General features: G+C 39.2%; 1 protein-coding gene across 1 annotated transcript in view; it reads left to right on the forward strand.

Annotated features, from left to right (window-relative positions):
• The first annotated feature begins 11,347 nt into the window (after positions 1 to 11,347).
• The window catches only part of LOC120066966 (RPE-retinal G protein-coupled receptor-like), a 35,249-nt gene continuing 28,416 nt past the window's right edge, over positions 11,348 to 18,180 (forward strand). The window contains exons 1-2 of the mRNA XM_039018304.1: positions 11,348 to 11,426; positions 17,025 to 17,181. Coding sequence (XP_038874232.1) covers positions 11,348 to 11,426; positions 17,025 to 17,181 — 236 coding nt within the window. The remainder of the gene's footprint in view (positions 11,427 to 17,024; positions 17,182 to 18,180) is intronic.

Here is an 18,180-nt window from a genome sequence, read left to right on the forward strand (position 1 = left end):
ATTGTGAAGATCTCTACAAACCTGTGACTATCTTCAAAATGCACACTTTCTATGATTACATACGAGAATGTATAGTTACAGTAACCCAAAATGTGGCCATGGATGTTTTACTCATTTTAATTGTGTTTGGTTTTCTACACAGCCAAAAATCTACATAAAAAAAAAAAAAAAGCCCTTGACTTTTTTCAAATGTTGTTACTTTACAGCCTTTTTTAAAATGTATTTTTCCCCCCATCATCAATCTACACACAATACACCATTTATTAAAAAATAAAACTGATATGACATTTACATAAGTATTCAGACCCTTTACTCAGTACTTTGTTGAAGAACCTTTGGCAGTGATTACAGCCTTGAGTCTTCTTGGGTATGACGCTACAAGCTTGGCACACAAGTATTTGGGGAGTATCTCCCATTTTTCTCTGCAGATCCTCTTAAGCACTGTCAGGTTGAATGGGGAGCGTCGCTGCACAGCTATTTTCAAGTCTCTCCAGAGATGTTTGATCGGGTTGAAGTCCGGGGTCACTAAAGGACATTCAGAGACCTGTCCTGAAGCCACTCCTGTGTTGTCTTGGCCATGTGCTTAGGGTCATTCTCCTGTCGTTGTCTGCTAAAAAACATCCAAGTAAGATGCTGCCACCACCATGCTTCACCGTAGGGATGATGCCAGGTTTCCTCCAGACTTGACACTGGAGGCCAAAGAGATAAATCTTAATTTCATCAGACCAGATAATCTTTATTCTCATGGTCTGAGAGTCTTTAGGTGGCTGTTGGCAAACTCCAAGCGGGCTGTCATGTGCCTTTTACTGAGGAGTGGCTTCAGTCTGGCCACTCTACCATAAAGGCCTGATTGGTAGAGTGCTTCAGAGATGGTTGTCCTTCTGGAAGGTTCTCCCATCCCGAAAGAGGAACTCTGGAGCTCTGTCAGAGTGACCATCGGGTTCTTGGTCACCTCCCTGACCAAAGCCCTTCTCCCCCGATGCGACACAATCCTGTCTCGGGGCTCTATGGACAATTCCTTCGACCTCATGGTTTGGTTTTTGCTCTGACATGCACTGTCAACTGTGGGACCTTATATAGACAGGTGTCCAAATCATGTCCAATTAGGGCTGGGCAGTATACCGTGTTTTGTGATATACCGGTATTGATGCCCAGACCGGTTTGGGTTTTTACTGTACCATCTATACCGGTATTTTAATGTTTAGTTTGTTAAATGTGACACGCAGTGTGTAACGTCCATTTCTATAGTTTACTTCGCTACACGAGTCATCTCTCTCCACTCTCTATGCCGCTTTCCAAACAGACCTAGCCACGCCCCCTGTCACTCAAGGAGCGCATTTGACGTTCCTCAACCACGAGACACTTGCGTTCAGTCTGTATGGTCAATGCAGCATATGCAACACTGTTGATGACAACGATGCAGTTGTCACTTTGCTTCTTAATATAAATCTACTAGCATTCTATAATTACACTATCAGCTCGTGTTTCTTACATCTGCAAACAGCTAGTTTGTATTTTCTTAGCAAGTTGTTCCTAAATCTTGTTAGCCACTAATGCTAATCGCTAGCTAGCTAATAAATGTACTGAGGAAGAGCAAGCGTAATTAGTGATTATGTATACCTAAATCAGCATGTTATTTGTGCAACAGTGTCTTCTAAATTAAAGAGGTAAACGCAAAGCAAGAATATGTTAGCTACATGAAGTAGCTAAGAGAAAACATTCAATGTAGCCAAAGATTATAGGGTCCCCTAGGAAACACCTATCAACACATTAGTTCCTACCCTGTCACAATAACTACTCGTTGTCATTTCAAACACTGTATTAAAAGTGGCCATTATTATATTCTAACTATATAATATGCTCTATGCATTATACCGCCTCCAACGTTCTAATTTACTTTCGACCAGGTTGATGACTTCCGGACGAATTCTGCTATTGTTTTTATCATTAGCTTACTAGCTATCGTCGATGCATTTCTGACTGAAATAGTTCGCAATGACTACGTTTAAATTACAGCCCCGCGAAGAAGGTGCTAATGAACATTGTTCAGTGCCTCTGTGTTCAGTTTCTTTCAAATGTAATGGTATTGTGAGCTTCCATCGTTTCCCAGTCGATGTAGAGCCCAGAAAAAGGTGGTTGGTGGCAGTATGTCGTGACAACTTTACTGTCACTAAACACACAAAGGTGTGTAGTACACATTTCGTCGAAAGTTACTTTGTTGAGGGACAAATTGGGGGGCGACAATACCTAAAAAGAGGTGTTGTTCCTACTGTCTTCGCGTGGAACTGGCAAATTCAAAAGAGACCTGGTGTTTGGGAAATAAGACTTAAACCTTCTGCTCGGACTGGGGGGGATGAAGAACAAGGTGCGCTGCCTATGGCCTGTGCCGTCTCTGATCCGGTCCAGAGCATGGGCCAAGACAGTGTAAATGTACATGTGTTTATTTGCATGTGTTTATTTCTGCAAAACATTTTAAAACCTTAACATCAGGTTGGAGAGATTACTATGACAAAGACTCATGTAACTTTTCCAGAAACAGCACAAGCCCGAAAGTTCAAATAAAATGAATTAAAATATACAGATTTATAGATGATATATTTCCCCCCAGTCTTTGTCCCAAACATTTGTTATTACATCGTAAAGACGCCACTGTTAATGGCTTATCATCTGGATACAAAAACAATCACAAGAAAATGTTTTCTAAAATGTTCCCATTCTAGGAACCTCCAACTTACCTTATTCCATCAGCACTCGAGTTAGTAGGTTTACGGAACTCTATCCCATCAACCGGACCTGGTTTCACACCCTAATTAACAAGGATTTACTGTTACATAGGCTGAATACTTTTCAGGTGCATTTTTTTATTGATAGACTCACAAGTGTTCTTGGCTTATGCCAACACTGTTCTGTGTCTGTGCAGCTGTGAACTGGTGGTGCAGCAGGAATGTTTAGTTGAGAGTAGTGTGCTGTCTGGTAAAGAAGGGCCACCAGATGATTGCACAGAGCACTTCCTGCAACACAGAAGCAGTGGCTTTGGACCACTATCACTGGTACGGAGTGCTTAAACACCATCTGTGAAGATAAGTGTGATGAAAGACTGAAGTGAGAAACAAGAATGATGCGGCCCATAAATAACAATAAACATAGTAGTGTCTAGTCTTCTTAACTAGGGGCTCATTTAACTATACAGGAATACATTGTGTCTCAGTAACACAATTACCAAACACTGCATCAACAGATCTTTACCAAATAACCTGTTAAGTGGGCAATTCTAAATTGGGATTGGGACCCATCATTAATATCTATCTACTGATAAGATTAAACGTTGACACTGTCTCCAACAAATTTTGACCATGATGACAGTGTCTCACAGGAGATGTTCAACAAGGTCCCTAGTAGCTATCTATAACCTTTCCCTACTCTCATGCTGTGCGGCTTTTCACTCTTCCTCATGGACCTGTGACAGGCAGCCCTCACGGTGATCTCCCCTGTCAATGTATCTTTGTTAGATACTGTGTAGAAGACATGAATAACAATTATTTTTAGCTAGCAAGCATAACTTAACCAAGCTAACGAAAATACACACATTCTGAGGTAGATTCTGTCAACGTTACATCATTTTACGAAGTAACTAGCTAGCTACAGTTAATAGTTAAATTAGCTAGCTAATGATTGTAGCTAGCTAACGTTATATCTGTCACTGACTTGATACTCACCTTCATAGTTGTCTATGTAGCTTCCTATATACATCTTGAACCCCTTTTCATTCTTGCTAGCTGGAGTCTCAGAGGCTGATTTAACAATTCGATGTACATCATTAATATTAATTTGAGGCAAGTCCTGAAGACACCTAGTAAAAAACTGCGACATAGTGGTAGTAACGTTATTTAGTCGATAACAACTAGACTGACCGGAAATTGCCAAACCGATAGGAAGTGTGTTTAGAACGTTCGATCATGGAATGTGCATAAGGGCTATTAGAATAGATATTCTATTCCCATGATTCCAACAGTTAAAACCTGATGAGGATAGAGGGCGCTATTTACACTTTGGGGGAAAAACGTGCCCAATTTAAACGGCCTCGTACTCTATTCTTGCTCGTACAATATGCATATTATTATTACTATTGGATAGAAAACACTCTCTAGTTTCTAAAACCGTTTGAATTTTGTCTGTGAGTAAAACAGAACTCATTTGGCAGCACACTTTCTGACCAGGAAGTGGAAAGTCTGAAAATTATGCTCTGTTCAAGGGCCTGCCTATAAATGGGCATGACACGTATGAGTATACATGCACGTCATACACCTTCCCCAGGATGTCAAGATGCAGTGAGAGAAGAAATGGAGTGATTATCTTGGTCTGAGATGGAATACGTCCTCTTGGAATGACGTGTCACCCATTTTATGTTTTCAGGAAGGCGTGAAGTTGGTCCTGGATTTGCCATCTGAATAGCTGTCGTTATAGGCGATTACTATCTCCGGCTTTGATTTTATTTGATACATGTGACCATATCATCGTAAAGTATGTTTTTTCAATATAGTTTTATTCGATTTTTGAAATTTATTCGGGACGTTAGGCGTGTTGCGTTGTGTGCCTTTGTTCAGAAAGGAGAGCTTCGAGCCACTTGGCCAGTGTGCTGGCTAATTCAAGAGGGAAAAACGATGTTCTAAATCCAAACAACGACTGTTCTGGACAAAGGACCCCTTGTCCAACATTCTGATGGAAGAATCACCAAAAGTAAGAAACATTTTATGATGCTATTTCATATATCTGTCGAACTGTATACTAGTAGTTTTGCGCCCCGGTTTTGGCCACTCTCTCGCTATAACATAAGCCTTATGTCGTAATGAAGATATTTTTAGAATTCTAACACTGCGATTGCATTAAGAACTAATGGATCTATCATTTCCTATACAACATGTATTTTTTTGTAATGTTTATGAATAGCTATTTGGTCAGAATAGGTGAGAGTCTAATAGAAATATCTGCACATTCTGGGAAAAGGAAGCTACGTTAGCATAATGGATAACCACTGATTTCAGCTCTAAATATGCACATTTTCGAACAAAACATAAGTGTATGTATAACCTGATGTTATAGGACTGTCATCTGAGGAAGGTTTATGAAGGTTAGTGAAAATTGATATCTTTTGCTGGTTTATTCGCTAACGCTAACGTGCCTATTGCTATCGCTAACGTGCCTTGATGAATGAATGCGGTTGTGTGTAGGCTATTGTAGTAAACTAATATAATGCTATATTGTGTTTTCGCTGTAAAACACTTAAAAAATCTGAAATATTGGCTGGATTCACAAGATGCTTGTCTTTCATTTGCTGTACACGATGCATTTTTCAGAAATGTTTTATGATGATTATTTAGGTATTCCACGTTGGTCTCTATAATTACTCTGGCTGCTTCGGTGCTATTTTTGACGGTAGCTGTGATGGTAGCTGCAATGTAAAACTGATTTATACCTCAAATATGCACATTTTTCGAACAAAACATAGATTTATTGTGTAACATGTTATAAGACTGTCATCTGATGAAGTTGTTTCTTGGTTAGTTTGGTTGGTTCTTGGTTAGTTAGGTTGGCTTTGTGCATGCTACCTGTGCTGTGAAAAATGTCTGTCCTTCTTTGTATTTGGTGGTGAGCTAACATAAATATACGTGCTGTTTTCGCTGTAAAACATTTAAAAAATCGGACATGTTGACTGGATTCACAAGATGTGTATCTTTCATTTGCTGCATTGGACTTGTTAATGTGTGAAAGTTAAATATTTCTAAAAAATATTTTTTGAATTTCGCGCTCTGCCTTTTCAGTGGAATGTGGGAGGAGTTCCGCTAGCGGAACACCTGGGTGAGACAGGTTAACCCAAGTGTTAACGCAGGTCAAATTGCAACATTTGGTTAAAAATATGGCCGAGATTACTTGCCCAGATCGTGCAGCCCTATGTGGCAGTGTGGAAATGATCTCAAATGCAGACATTTATGAAAATTATGACTTTTTTGGGGTTGAAGTTGAATTGAACAGTATAAAACAACAGAATGGAGAAACACCCATTGAAATCACTTAGAATGTATGTGTTGCCACCCTAGGGTCACGCACTACTCAAAGCAAATTTAGAACTTTTATTATTGAAAAACATAAAATACCGTAAAATACCGTCAATTTAAAAAAAAATATTACCCAGCCCTATGTCCAATCAATTGAATTTACCACCGGTGGACTCCAATCAAGTTGTAGAAATATCTCAAGGGTGATCAATGGAAACAGGATGCACCTGAGCTCAATTTTCGAGTCTCATCGCAAAGGGTCTGAAAACGTATGTAAATAAGGTATCTGTTTTTTTCATTTTTAATACATTTGCAAACATTTCTAAAAACCTGTTTTAATTTTGTCATTATAGGGTATTGTGTGTAGATTGATGAGGACAATTTATTTAATAACATTTTAGAATAAGGCTGTAAAGTAACAAAATGTGGAAAAAGAGAAGGGGTCTGAATACTTTCCAAATGCACTGTATATACTGCTTGGATAGTTCCATCTATGCCACTGGCTTAGTCCTATTCTTTAATTGGGGCGGCAGGTAGCCTAGTGGATAGAGCGTTGGACTTGTGTTATGATTTTTATGAATAATGACTAAATTATGTATACATTTAACGTATAAATTTTACTAACTGAATTCTACCCTGTTTTTCTATATTGATAAATAATGTTAGTTCATAAGAAAGAGGTTATGTAGCATGTACATGGGAAGAGAGGAATGTATGTGTGTGCGTAAAGAAAACAAAGTGGATCATTAAACTATGTTTGAACCGACCCGGCTATAACTCTGGGGAGATAAGATAGGACAGGGAGACTGGAACTGTTCAGCTGTGTGGTAATAAACTGTGGTGAGACTCCAGGAGAAAAAGAGAGAATCCAAATATTAGTGTGTATGTATGTGCGTAGGTTAAGAGAATATTATAAAAGGAACGTTTTTGTATATGCACAGCAGCGCTCTCGTAAATAAACTTTGCTGACTATTGTAGACTGGCCTCTGTCTGTTTCATTTCAATGAGAACCTTACAAATTCTTAGTAACAGTTTAATTGAAGTTCAGTTTATGAACATTGAGAACAAAATTCTCTTAACAACTTGTAACCAAAAGGTTGTGCAAGATCGAATCCCCAAGCTGACAAGGTAAAAATCTGTCGTTCTGCCCCTGAACAAGACAGTTAACCCAGTGTTCCTAGGCCGTCATTGAAAATAAGAATTTGTTCTTAACTGACTTGCCTAGTTGAATAAAGGTAAAATAAAAACTTAGAGTTCCTTTTTTTAGGATCCGCCCCTTTTTTCAATTTTCGCCTAAAATGACATCCCCAAATCTAACTGCCTGTAACTCAGGCACTGAAGCACGGATATGAATATTCATGGTACCATTTGAAAAGAAACACTTTGAAGTTTGTGGAAATGTGAAAGGAATGTAGGAGAATATAACACAATAGATCTGGTAAAAGATAATACAAAGAAAAAAAAAAAACCATCTTTGAAATGCTAGAGAAAGGCCATAATGTATTATTCCAGGCCAGTTGCAATTTAGATTTTGGACACTAGATGGCAGCAGTGTATGTGCAAAGTTTTCGACTGATCCAATGAACCAATGGATTTCTGTTCAAGATGTTGTGTCAAGACTGCCAAAATGTACCTAATATGTTTATTAATAACTTTTTATGTTCAAAACTGTGCACTCTCCTCAAACAATACCATTATTTCACTGTAATAGCTACTGTAAATTGGACAGTGCAGTTAGATTAACAAGAATTTAAGCTTTTTGCCAATATCAGATATGTCTATGTCCTGGGAAATGTTCTTGTTACTTACAACCTCATGCTAATCGCATTAGCCTACGTTAGCGCAACCGTCCCGTGGATGGGACACCGATCCCGAAGAATCAATTATTAACTTGTCAACAAACTGGAATCAAATGTGAAATCAATCAAAGCTTGAAATTCTACAATATTAGCCCCTTTTTTTCTATCTAAATCCTAAAATTGTTCTTCGGCTGTCCCCATAAGAGAATCCTTTGAAGAGCCCTTTTAAGTTCCATGTACAGTAGGGACTTTTCCACAGAGAGTTCTACATGCAACCCAAAAGGGTTGTACATGGAACCAAAAAGGGTGCTCCTATGGGAACAGCCAAAGAACCCCTTTGGAACCATTTTTTCTAAGAATGTAGGCCTATATCTATTGTCTTTTTTTAGTTGAATCCTGGTTAAATTGATCCAATAGCTGCTGCTGATTTTTCGCAAATGCTATAGGCCTAGATAGTATTTTTGATGAAATATGATTACATTGATAAGGTTTGATTACATTTCACTAGCTCTATTAAAACTACCCTTTGGAACGACTTATGAAAAAAACTATTTAGTTTTAAAGTGGAGATCCCTCAACAATCAACAATCTCACAATAGCCCATTGGTAATAGTCAGTGATAAATGCTTGGTCAAAACCCTGGATGGGACCCGGAATTGGATAGCTGTAGATAGATTTGATATGCCATTTAGCAGACACTTTTATCCATAGCGACTTACAGTCATGCGTTCATACATTTTACATGCGGGTGGTCCCAGGAATCGAACCTACTAAGTGCCATGCTTAACCAACTAACCTACAGGAGATCAACTTGCCAGTAGGAAGTGCTGTCCAGCCTATAGTTTTTCCTGATAGTGGACATAACGTTGAAGATCTGACATTGTTAAACTAGGTACAAAGGAGATTGGAGTGCCATTTTAACATGATGACATAATCCTGTGGTTTAAATGTCACCCTCAAAACAAAAGTTTGATGCCTTTTTGCATATCTAAAGTCTTTACACGGAGACTCCACGTCACAATACGTTGACAAATTACATTGAAACAACATTGACTCAACCAGTTTATACCCAGTGGGTAGGGTGTTATACGAGAGCCTGTAATATCTGTAAAATGTATTTCTGTAGAAAGTCTATCAAGAGTGACAGGCTACTCCTGCACCTATGGGCCACAACTATTGCTACTGTATGTATGAATGAGAAGCATTAAATCATGGAAAAAGATACGTACAATCACCATTTCAATCAGCGTTGCCATGGTGATATATACTCTAGGCCATGGGTGTCATTGCTGTTCTATAGCTATTCTGATCTTACATTCTTTGGTGTTGGATGACAAAGAAATAAACTTAAAAGGCTGTGTGTGTACATACGCGCGCACGTGTGTGTGTGTCTGCCTGTCTATCAGTCTGTCTTTCTGTCGTGTGTGTGTGAGTGTGAGTGAGTGTGAGAGAATCTCTGTCTGTCCATCGTTCTGTCTTTTTGCTGTGTGTTACCTGTCTCCCTTGCTGTAGTCCGTGTGTGTACATGTGTGTGCGCACTCATGTTCTCTCTAAATATACAGTTTTTAACCTTCATTGACTGACTAAAAACTCTGAAATTACAGTCTCATGGGGCATATTTTTGGCAGATACAATTTACAGTCCAGAGACATTTGGCATATATTTTTTAAGAAATAGAAAATATTTAAAGGTTATCAGCACGTTTCCCCAACAAACTTCCATAGGTAAAAAATATTGAAATTATAGATATTGACAAAGTAAAATGTTGGAAATAAATATTTGGATTTTGTATTTATTTTTAGTGAGAAATATGTTTTTCATGAAGGCCAAAAAGCCCATGTACAGATGGCAATTCCCCTGTCCCCTAAAGCCAGCCGTATTAAGGTCAGCCAAGGACAGACAGATGTGTGTGCTTGGCTCCATATCAGAGACAACTAAGAGCTACGCTATAAACAGGTCAGTTTATAATGACACAAATCTGTATCAGACGAGTCGTGTTAAAGACTCATACAGGACAGATAACTAAAATACATAGCCTAGTTTTTATCACATTAAAAAGACAAATATTTCAGATCTGAATAAACATGTGTTGAAACATGTATTTATTTTGGTCACAGACCAAAACAGAAACCGAAAGCACACGTATTTGAATCAGTTTATTAAAATATGCAATACGCAAAACATTACAGAATCCCCAATGACCTCATTTAGTAATGATGATTTGCATCATCATATGACTTTGCACTTAAAAAAAAAAAACATGTTTTCAATTACCCAATCTGATAATCCAGATTTGTAGCCAGACAATATGACCCTCATTCTCCCCTCTAACCATATTGTACGAAAAGTTGCCAATTGGGATGTTGCAATTATAGCATGCTCCACTAAAGAATAGATGGTATAATTTACGCCAAGTGGTGGCTTTTGTATCTCTCACCACTTTGTCAGAAAACCTCTAGTCTTTATGATTGTTCAACAGAACATCCTTTTGTATTACGGAACTATAGCAATGTTTACAGGGTTGACTTTCAATTAGATTTGTTTACTCATTAGAGTTATTAATATAGATCTCACAACTTTAATTATGTAATTTTGTATTTATCCTTTATTTAACTAGGAAAGTCTGTTAAGAACAAATTCTTATTTACAATGATGGCCTACACCGGCCAAACCCGGAAAATGCTGGGCCAATTGTGCACCACCCTATGGGACTCCCAATCACAGCCAGTTGTGATACAGCCTGGATAAGAACCAGAGTGTTTGTAGTGACCCTCTAACACTGAGATGCAGTGCCCTAGACCGCTGTGCCACTTGGGAATATGTGTGTTTGTTTATTATGTTTATAGCTAAGAAGATACTCATCCAATGAAAAGTGTAGTCTTTTATCACTGGCTGACTTTGAAGGCAAACTGACAGCAACTGATATTGTAGATGATCTACAGGCCTTCATGTTATACTGTTTATAGGCCTATGCATGTAATGTAGCCTATAGGGCTGTAAATGGTGCACTATAATATATTACTGCCATGCAAGCTCTTCAGTAGCCTACAATAAGCATGAATGAATGGATTAGGCTATATGGCTAGGTGCTGTACATCCTTTCAATGAGCTGGACACCTGTTGACTCGCGTCAGCGACAAAGAGCTGTAGTTTACATCAAACGCGTGCATTTGACATCACAGGCATCCTTCTCCAGACGGTGGTCGCACACAGACACAAAGGCTTGTTGTGTACAACTAATTCAGCGCTTTAGAGTAGCGGTGTGAAAATACGTGGTAGGGGGCAGCGGTTAGTGTTATGTTCAGTAAGACATTCTTATGCGGATTGGTGCAAGAGAGAGAGCTTTACATAATTACGTGCATGCTTTTTCACGTGAAATGCTGCTTTAGAAGCGGGTTCCGTTAGGTTAGAGGCACATCATTAAGCGAGCGGACAGTAACGAGTAAGTAGGTCAGTGATATTTGCACTTTATTTGTATGAAAAATCGCATTCAAGATGGTGTCTTCCTACCCTTTACCGGATGGCTTCTCGGAAATTGATGTGTTCTCTTTAGGATCTTGTCTGCTCGTGGAGGGTGAGTGTCACGTTTTCTGAGGGTATTCTGCCATAAATGCGGTAACTACAGTATGCTATGTTAGATCTGATGCTCCTTGGTCAGGAGGTGGTGGCCTGTTATGCTCTTAAACGGTCCCAGCGGTGTTATGTGACTTGATACAATATAGATGCAATGCTGATGTTGGCCAGGAAATCACATGATATATCCTAGAATGTCACCTTCAATAGTTAGGAATAACACAATATTATTGTTTAGAAGCACTTGAAAAGAAAACGTGCCTGCTTTCATTTTTCAGGGAATTTGCCGCTTGGCTTCGCGCACTGTAGCCAAGTAGTTTAACTCCAGGATGATTTCATCCAAGGAGCTGAGGATTTGAGCACAGACTGGAGTTGTTTTAAATTAGCCTCCTACTCCTTCCAGTCACTGCAGTGAATACTTAAATAATGTAAAATATTAAACCCTTATATGCTGACCACACCGACGCGAGCGTTGCAAAATAAATATACACACACATGTTATTCAATCATTGCACCCACTAGAAACGATTTGGTTGACTGTTTTATATGTGGATTAATTGTCGGAGTAGAGGACCTTTTTCATTTCAGGTAAAATAACAACTCAACGTTTATATCCCAGGACAAATTAGCTAGCAACAACAAGTTAGCTAAATAGAACAAATAAGCTAGCTAGCTAAATTGCCATAAATGTTTAATGCTTTTAAACCTGCACCCAAATTAATATAATTGGTAGAGAGTATGTTTTGATAATTCAACCTGCGTGTCGTGATCGCGTGTGGTGTGGGGGGACAAAATCAATTTGCGCACACCTAGTTTCGGTATGGTGTTACTGTAAACCTATGTTTGCCCTCTGTTGTTGCATGCCTTTGTTTGCTGAAAGCCATAATTTTTATAAAACATTATCCAACTGTGACTTCTTTCAGGAAAGATGGCTTATGTCGTTTGTCACTACAACACAGCAGAGGCAATTTAATGTAAACATTTGTTTTTTTTAATCAAAATGCGTTTTTCTCACATGGAATAGCCTTCATTTCTCAGAACAAGAATAGGCTGACGAGTTTCAGAAGAAATGTATTTGTTTCTGGCCATTTGGAGCCTGTAATCGAACCCACAAATGCTGATGCTCCAGATACACAACTAGTCTAAAGAAGGCCAACTTTCTTGCTTCTTTAATCAGAACAGTTTTAAGCTGTGCTAACATAATTGCAAAAGGGTTTTCTAATGAACAATTAGCCTTTTAAAATGCTAAACTTGGATTAGCTAACACAACGTGCCATTGGAACACAGGAGTGATGGTTGCTGATAATGGGCCTCTGTACGCCTATGTAGATATTCCATAAAAAAGCTTCCATTTCCAGCTACAATAGTCATTTATAACATTAACAATGTCTACACTGTATTTCTGATCAATTTAATGTTATTCTAATGGAACATTTTTTGGGGCTTTTCTTTCAAAAACATGGACATTTCTAAGTGACCCCAAACTTTTGAATGGTAGTGTACATTTTCAGATATATGTTTAAATGTATTTATTTTTTAGTCACACTCACAACCGTGATCAATGTTTTGTAATTACATCGCCATTAATTTGTAAATAATGATCTTGTTGTGAGTTTATTTTCCTGTAATAGTGAATACAAATAAGCTAAAGTGAAGACGTTGTCAGCTATATGATATGATCATTATTTGAACTGGCTAGCCAGCTAATTTAACGTTAGCTAGTAAGCTAACAAGCTAGAAACAAACGAAAACATTGTTTAGAAAAGTTGCTTTTAGTTGCCTGGTTTGCTAGATTGACATATACTAAATTCATTTCTAAACGGATGGGTTTATTGGTGTAAAAATACACCAGCTGTGCTATTTTGGACCATCAGGCTGCTGATGTCATGCAGCCTGTAATTTTTGTGTTAATACTTTTTAATAACGACAATGTCAAGTTTAATGTCGGACGACAATAGAATGTTCATGATGTTATTGCGACAACCGTCTACAGACATGTCGATAGACGTAGTATAAACCAGCCTTTAGTCTTGAAATCTTTGGTTGTTTATTACACTATTGTTCCCACTCTGTTTAGCACATGGCCTCACATGTGAATTCTTAAAGAGATGGGTGGGGCTAAGACTTAAGAGGATGTGAAGGATGCTGAATGAGTGTAGACAAAGAATAGCTCTCCAGTAGGTGTACCAAACGATTCAAGGGCCATTTTCTCAAAATTGTATCAACTTTCAAAGCAGAATTACTTTCCCATTGTTCCTCAACTGTAGTGTATGATATACCATTTGCTAGCACTGAGTCCCTACCAATGTTCCTACTAAGCTGTGCGTGTGCATGGTCGCGCACCTCCTCTAGGACTGCCTCGCTGAATAAATGCCAGGTCGTGCAGAGAAGCAAGCGATTGAAGTTCATGAGTTTGCACTATATAGATCAATGTTTTTTTCTGTGATCGAATCAACGTTATATATCAGACCCTTATCAATGCAACAAACCAAAACAAATCTAACTTTGCAGGATTGAGTGTGATTTTTTTGGAGGCAGAGCTAGAGCGCAACAGAGTACAATTCTATTGGAGGTGGTAGCCCATGAGTGGTGTTTCAATCACCAATGAATGAATGTGCTTTTCAGATCAGTTCAGAGCGCAGAGCCGCCCGAGCGTGTGCACATTTGTTGATATTCTTTGCTAGTTAGCAAGTTATTAGCCCAGTTATAGAAAAGTATAGGTCAGAAATGGGGAGTTACGGCTGCCTACAAGAGCACAAATTGTGTAGGCTACACTTCAAGCTCATTGAAAAGCCAGTCAGGTAAAAAGCTTAGTCTTAGTTAAAGGGCCAGTGTTGTATTTTGAGACAGGCTTGAATATGTAAATAAGCCAATAGGCAGAGGGGTAGCCTACATTGTCTAATTCTCTGTATGGTAATAATTACTTTTATTTTGTAAAGTGGTTTCTTGCATCATACAGCACAATACAATGACAATGACTTATTTGGCTCATGGTGTTACAGACCAAGTAAAAAAATGTTTTTATGTAAAAATGTTTTTAAAAGTATCATGCAATGAACACCTCATAAAGCTTATCTCCTAGAAATCAAAAGCTATTTCCATGTGAAAATGTTATTGGATTTGCTCCATTAGTTTTGTTAGTAGGTCTACATTATGCTCAAATAGCCTCAATAGCCCATTGGCTACTGCCTAAAACTGTAACAGTACAGCCTCAGTGTGTCACGTTCCTGACCTTATTTCCTTTGTTTTGTCTTTGTTTAGTTGGTCAGGACGTGAGCTGGGTGGGCATTCTATGTTATGTGTTTCTATGTTGGGTTCATGTTCAATTAGCCTGATATGGTTCTCAATCAGGGGCAGGTGTTTTACGTTTCCTCTGATTGAGAACCATATTAAGGTAGGCTGTTCTCACCGTTTGTTTGTGGGTGATTGTTCCTGTGTCAGTGTTTGTGCCACACGGGACTGTTTTCGTTCGTTTCATTTATTTCATTCGTGTGTTCCTTCCTGTTCATGTGTTTTGTTCTCAAGTTCAGGTCTGTTCACGTCGTTTCTTATTTTGTAGTTTGTTCAAGTGTTTTTCGTCTTCGTTTAAATAAACGTGATTATGTCTTTAAACTACGCTGCATATTGGTCCGATCCTTGCTCCTCTTCAGATGAGGAGAAAGACGAGCGTTACACAGTGTTCACTGTAAAAAAAAAAAAAAAACATTAGAGGGAACATTGGTCTCTACTTTTATCCAATGCACAGTACCAGTCAAAAGTTGACACCTACTCATTCAAGGGTTGTTCTTAATTTTTTACTATTTTTTTACATTGTAGAATAATAGAGAAGACATCAAAACTATGAAATAACACATATGAAATCATGTAGGATAAAAAAAAAAAGTTAAACAAATCAAAATATATTTTATTTGAGATTCTTCATAGTAGCCCTTTGCCTTGATGACACCTTTGCACACTCTTGGCATTCTCTCAACCAGCTTCATCTGGAATGCTTTTCCAACAGTCTTGAAGGAGTTCCCACAAATGCTGAGCAGAGTACTTGTTGGCTGCTTTTCCTTCACGCTGGGGTCCAAATCATCCCAAACCATCTCAATTGGGTTGTGGTCGGGTGATTGTGGAGGCCAGTTCATCTGATGAAGCACTCCATCACTATCCTTCTTGGTCAAATAGCCCTTACACAGCCTGGAGGTGTGTTGGGTCATTGTCCTGTTGAAAAACAAATGATAGTCCCACTAAGCCCAAACCAGATGGGATGGTGTATCACTGCAGAATGCTATGGCAGCCATGCTGGTTAAGTGTGCCTTGCATTCTAAATAAATCACAGACAGTGTCACCAGCAAAGCACCCCCACACCATCACACCTCCTCCTCCATGCTTCACGGTGGGAACCACACATGCCGAGATTATCCGTTCACCTACTCTTCGTCTCACAAAGACATCGCGGTTGGAACCAATAATCTCAAATTTGGACTCATCCGAACAAGGATACATTTCCCCCGGTCTAATGGCCATTGCTTGTGTTTCTTGGCCCAAGCAAGTCTCTTCTTCTTATTGGTGTCCTTTAGTAGTGGTTTCTTTGCAGCAATTCGACCATGAAGGCCTGATTCATGCATTCTCCTCTGAACTGCTGATGTGTCTGTTACTTGAACTCTGAAGCATTTATTTGTGCTGCAATTTCTGAGACTGGTAACCTTAATGAACTTATCCTCTGCAGCAGAAGTAACTCTGGGTCTTCCATTCCTGTGGCGGTCCTCATGAGAGCCAGTTTCATCATAGCACTTGATGGTTTTTGCGACTGCACTTGAAGAAATGTTCCCGTATTGACTGACCTTCATGTTTTAAAGTAATGGACTGTCGTTTCTCTTTGCTTATTTGAGCTGTTCTTGCAATAATATGGACTTGGTCTTTTACCAAATAGGGCTATCTTCTGTATACCACCTCTACTCTGTCACAACACAACTGATTGCCATAAATTAACTTTTAACAAGGCACACCTTTTAATTGAAATGCATTCCAGGTGACTACCTCATGAAGCTGTTTGAGAGAATGCCAAGAGTGTGCAAAGCTGTCATCAGGGCAAATGGTGGCTACTATGAAGAATCTCAAGTATAAAATATATTTTGATTTGTTTAACACTTTTGTGTTATTTCATAGTTGTGATGTCTACACTATTGTTCTACAATGTAGAAAATAGTAAAAATAAAGAAAAACCCTTGAATGAGTAGGTGTGTCCAAACTTTTGACTCGTACAGTATACAACACAATTTCAAAAATTGCTACAGAAGACCTAATCGAGCCGGTAGTTCACAAATACAACTGCAGACTGTTTCCTCATTGCTGTTGCTCTAAGATGGCAACTCAGCACAGATCCGCATGTGCCAATTGAATCTCAACAAGGAAACAGTTGATGGTTGTATTTGATTAACATTTTATTAAAAAGTTTGGATTTCAGCAAACAAAGGCACGCTACAGAGGACAAACTTAAGGGTTTAAGTATTAAAAGTCTGCTCTCAACTCCGTGGGTGAAATCATTTTGGAGTACTTTGCTATGCCCACTGCCGCTGTGTTTATAGCCTATTCTGTTTTATGTTCCCTAAAGGTCTTCTGGGATTCTTCCTGAATGCTGTGACAGTCGCTGCTTTCATAAAAATAAGAGAACTGAGAACCCCCAGCAATTTCCTAGTCTTTAGCTTGGCATTGGCTGATATGGGCATCTCCGCGAACGCAACCATTGCCGCTTTCTCCAGCTTTCTGAGGTGAGTGACGTAATATAACCTACTAATCCTTTCAATCACCTAATTTACTTTCTACTCACACTGACTCATTGTTGCAATGTTTTTCCACTGTGAAATACCATGAATTGAATGGAATATGGAATATTATATACCAGGGTTCTCCAACTGGCGGCCCGCAGGACGAATTTGGCTCACGTGGTTTTATTTTGCCCCCCCAAGTTGTTTTAATTCAATCAATCAATCACATTCATTTATAAAGCCCTTCTTACATCAGCTGATGTCTCAAATCGCTGTACAGAAACCCAGCCTAAAACCCCAAACAGCCAGCAATGCAGGTGTAGAAGCACGGTGGCTAGGAAAAGCTCCCTAGAAAGGCCAGAACCTAGGAAGAAACCTAGAGAGGAACCAGGCTATGAGGGGTGGCCTGTCTTCTTCTGGCTGTGCCGGGTGGAGATTATAACAGAACATGGCCAAGATATTAAAATGTTCATAGATGACCAGCAGGGTCAAAAAATAATAATCACAGTGGTTGTTGAGGGTGCAACAGGTCAGCACCTCAGGAGTAAATGTCAGTTGGCTTTTCATAGCCGATCATTCAGAGTATCTCTACCGCTCCTGCTGTCTCTAGAGAGTTGAAACAGCAGGTCTGGGACAGGTAGCACATCCGGTGAACAGGTCAGGGTTCCATAGCCGCAGGCAGAACAGTTGAAACTGGAGCAGCAGCACGGCCAGGTGGACTGGGTACAGCAAGGAGTCATTAGGCCAGGTAGTCCTGAGGCATGGTCCTAGGGCTCAGGTCCTCTGAAAGAAAGAGAGAAAAAGAGAGAAAGAGAGAGAGAATTTGAGGGAGCATACTTACATTCACACAGGACACCAGATAAGACAGAAGAAATACTCCAGATATAACAGACTGACCCTCGCCCCCCGACACATAAACTACTGCAGCATAAATACTGGAGGCTGAGACAGGAGGGGTCTGGAGACAATTTGGCCCCATCCGACAATGCCCCCGGACAGGGC

Source organism: Salvelinus namaycush, chromosome 22, assembly GCF_016432855.1.
Source record: "Salvelinus namaycush isolate Seneca chromosome 22, SaNama_1.0, whole genome shotgun sequence".
Lineage (NCBI taxonomy): Eukaryota > Metazoa > Chordata > Actinopteri > Salmoniformes > Salmonidae > Salvelinus > Salvelinus namaycush.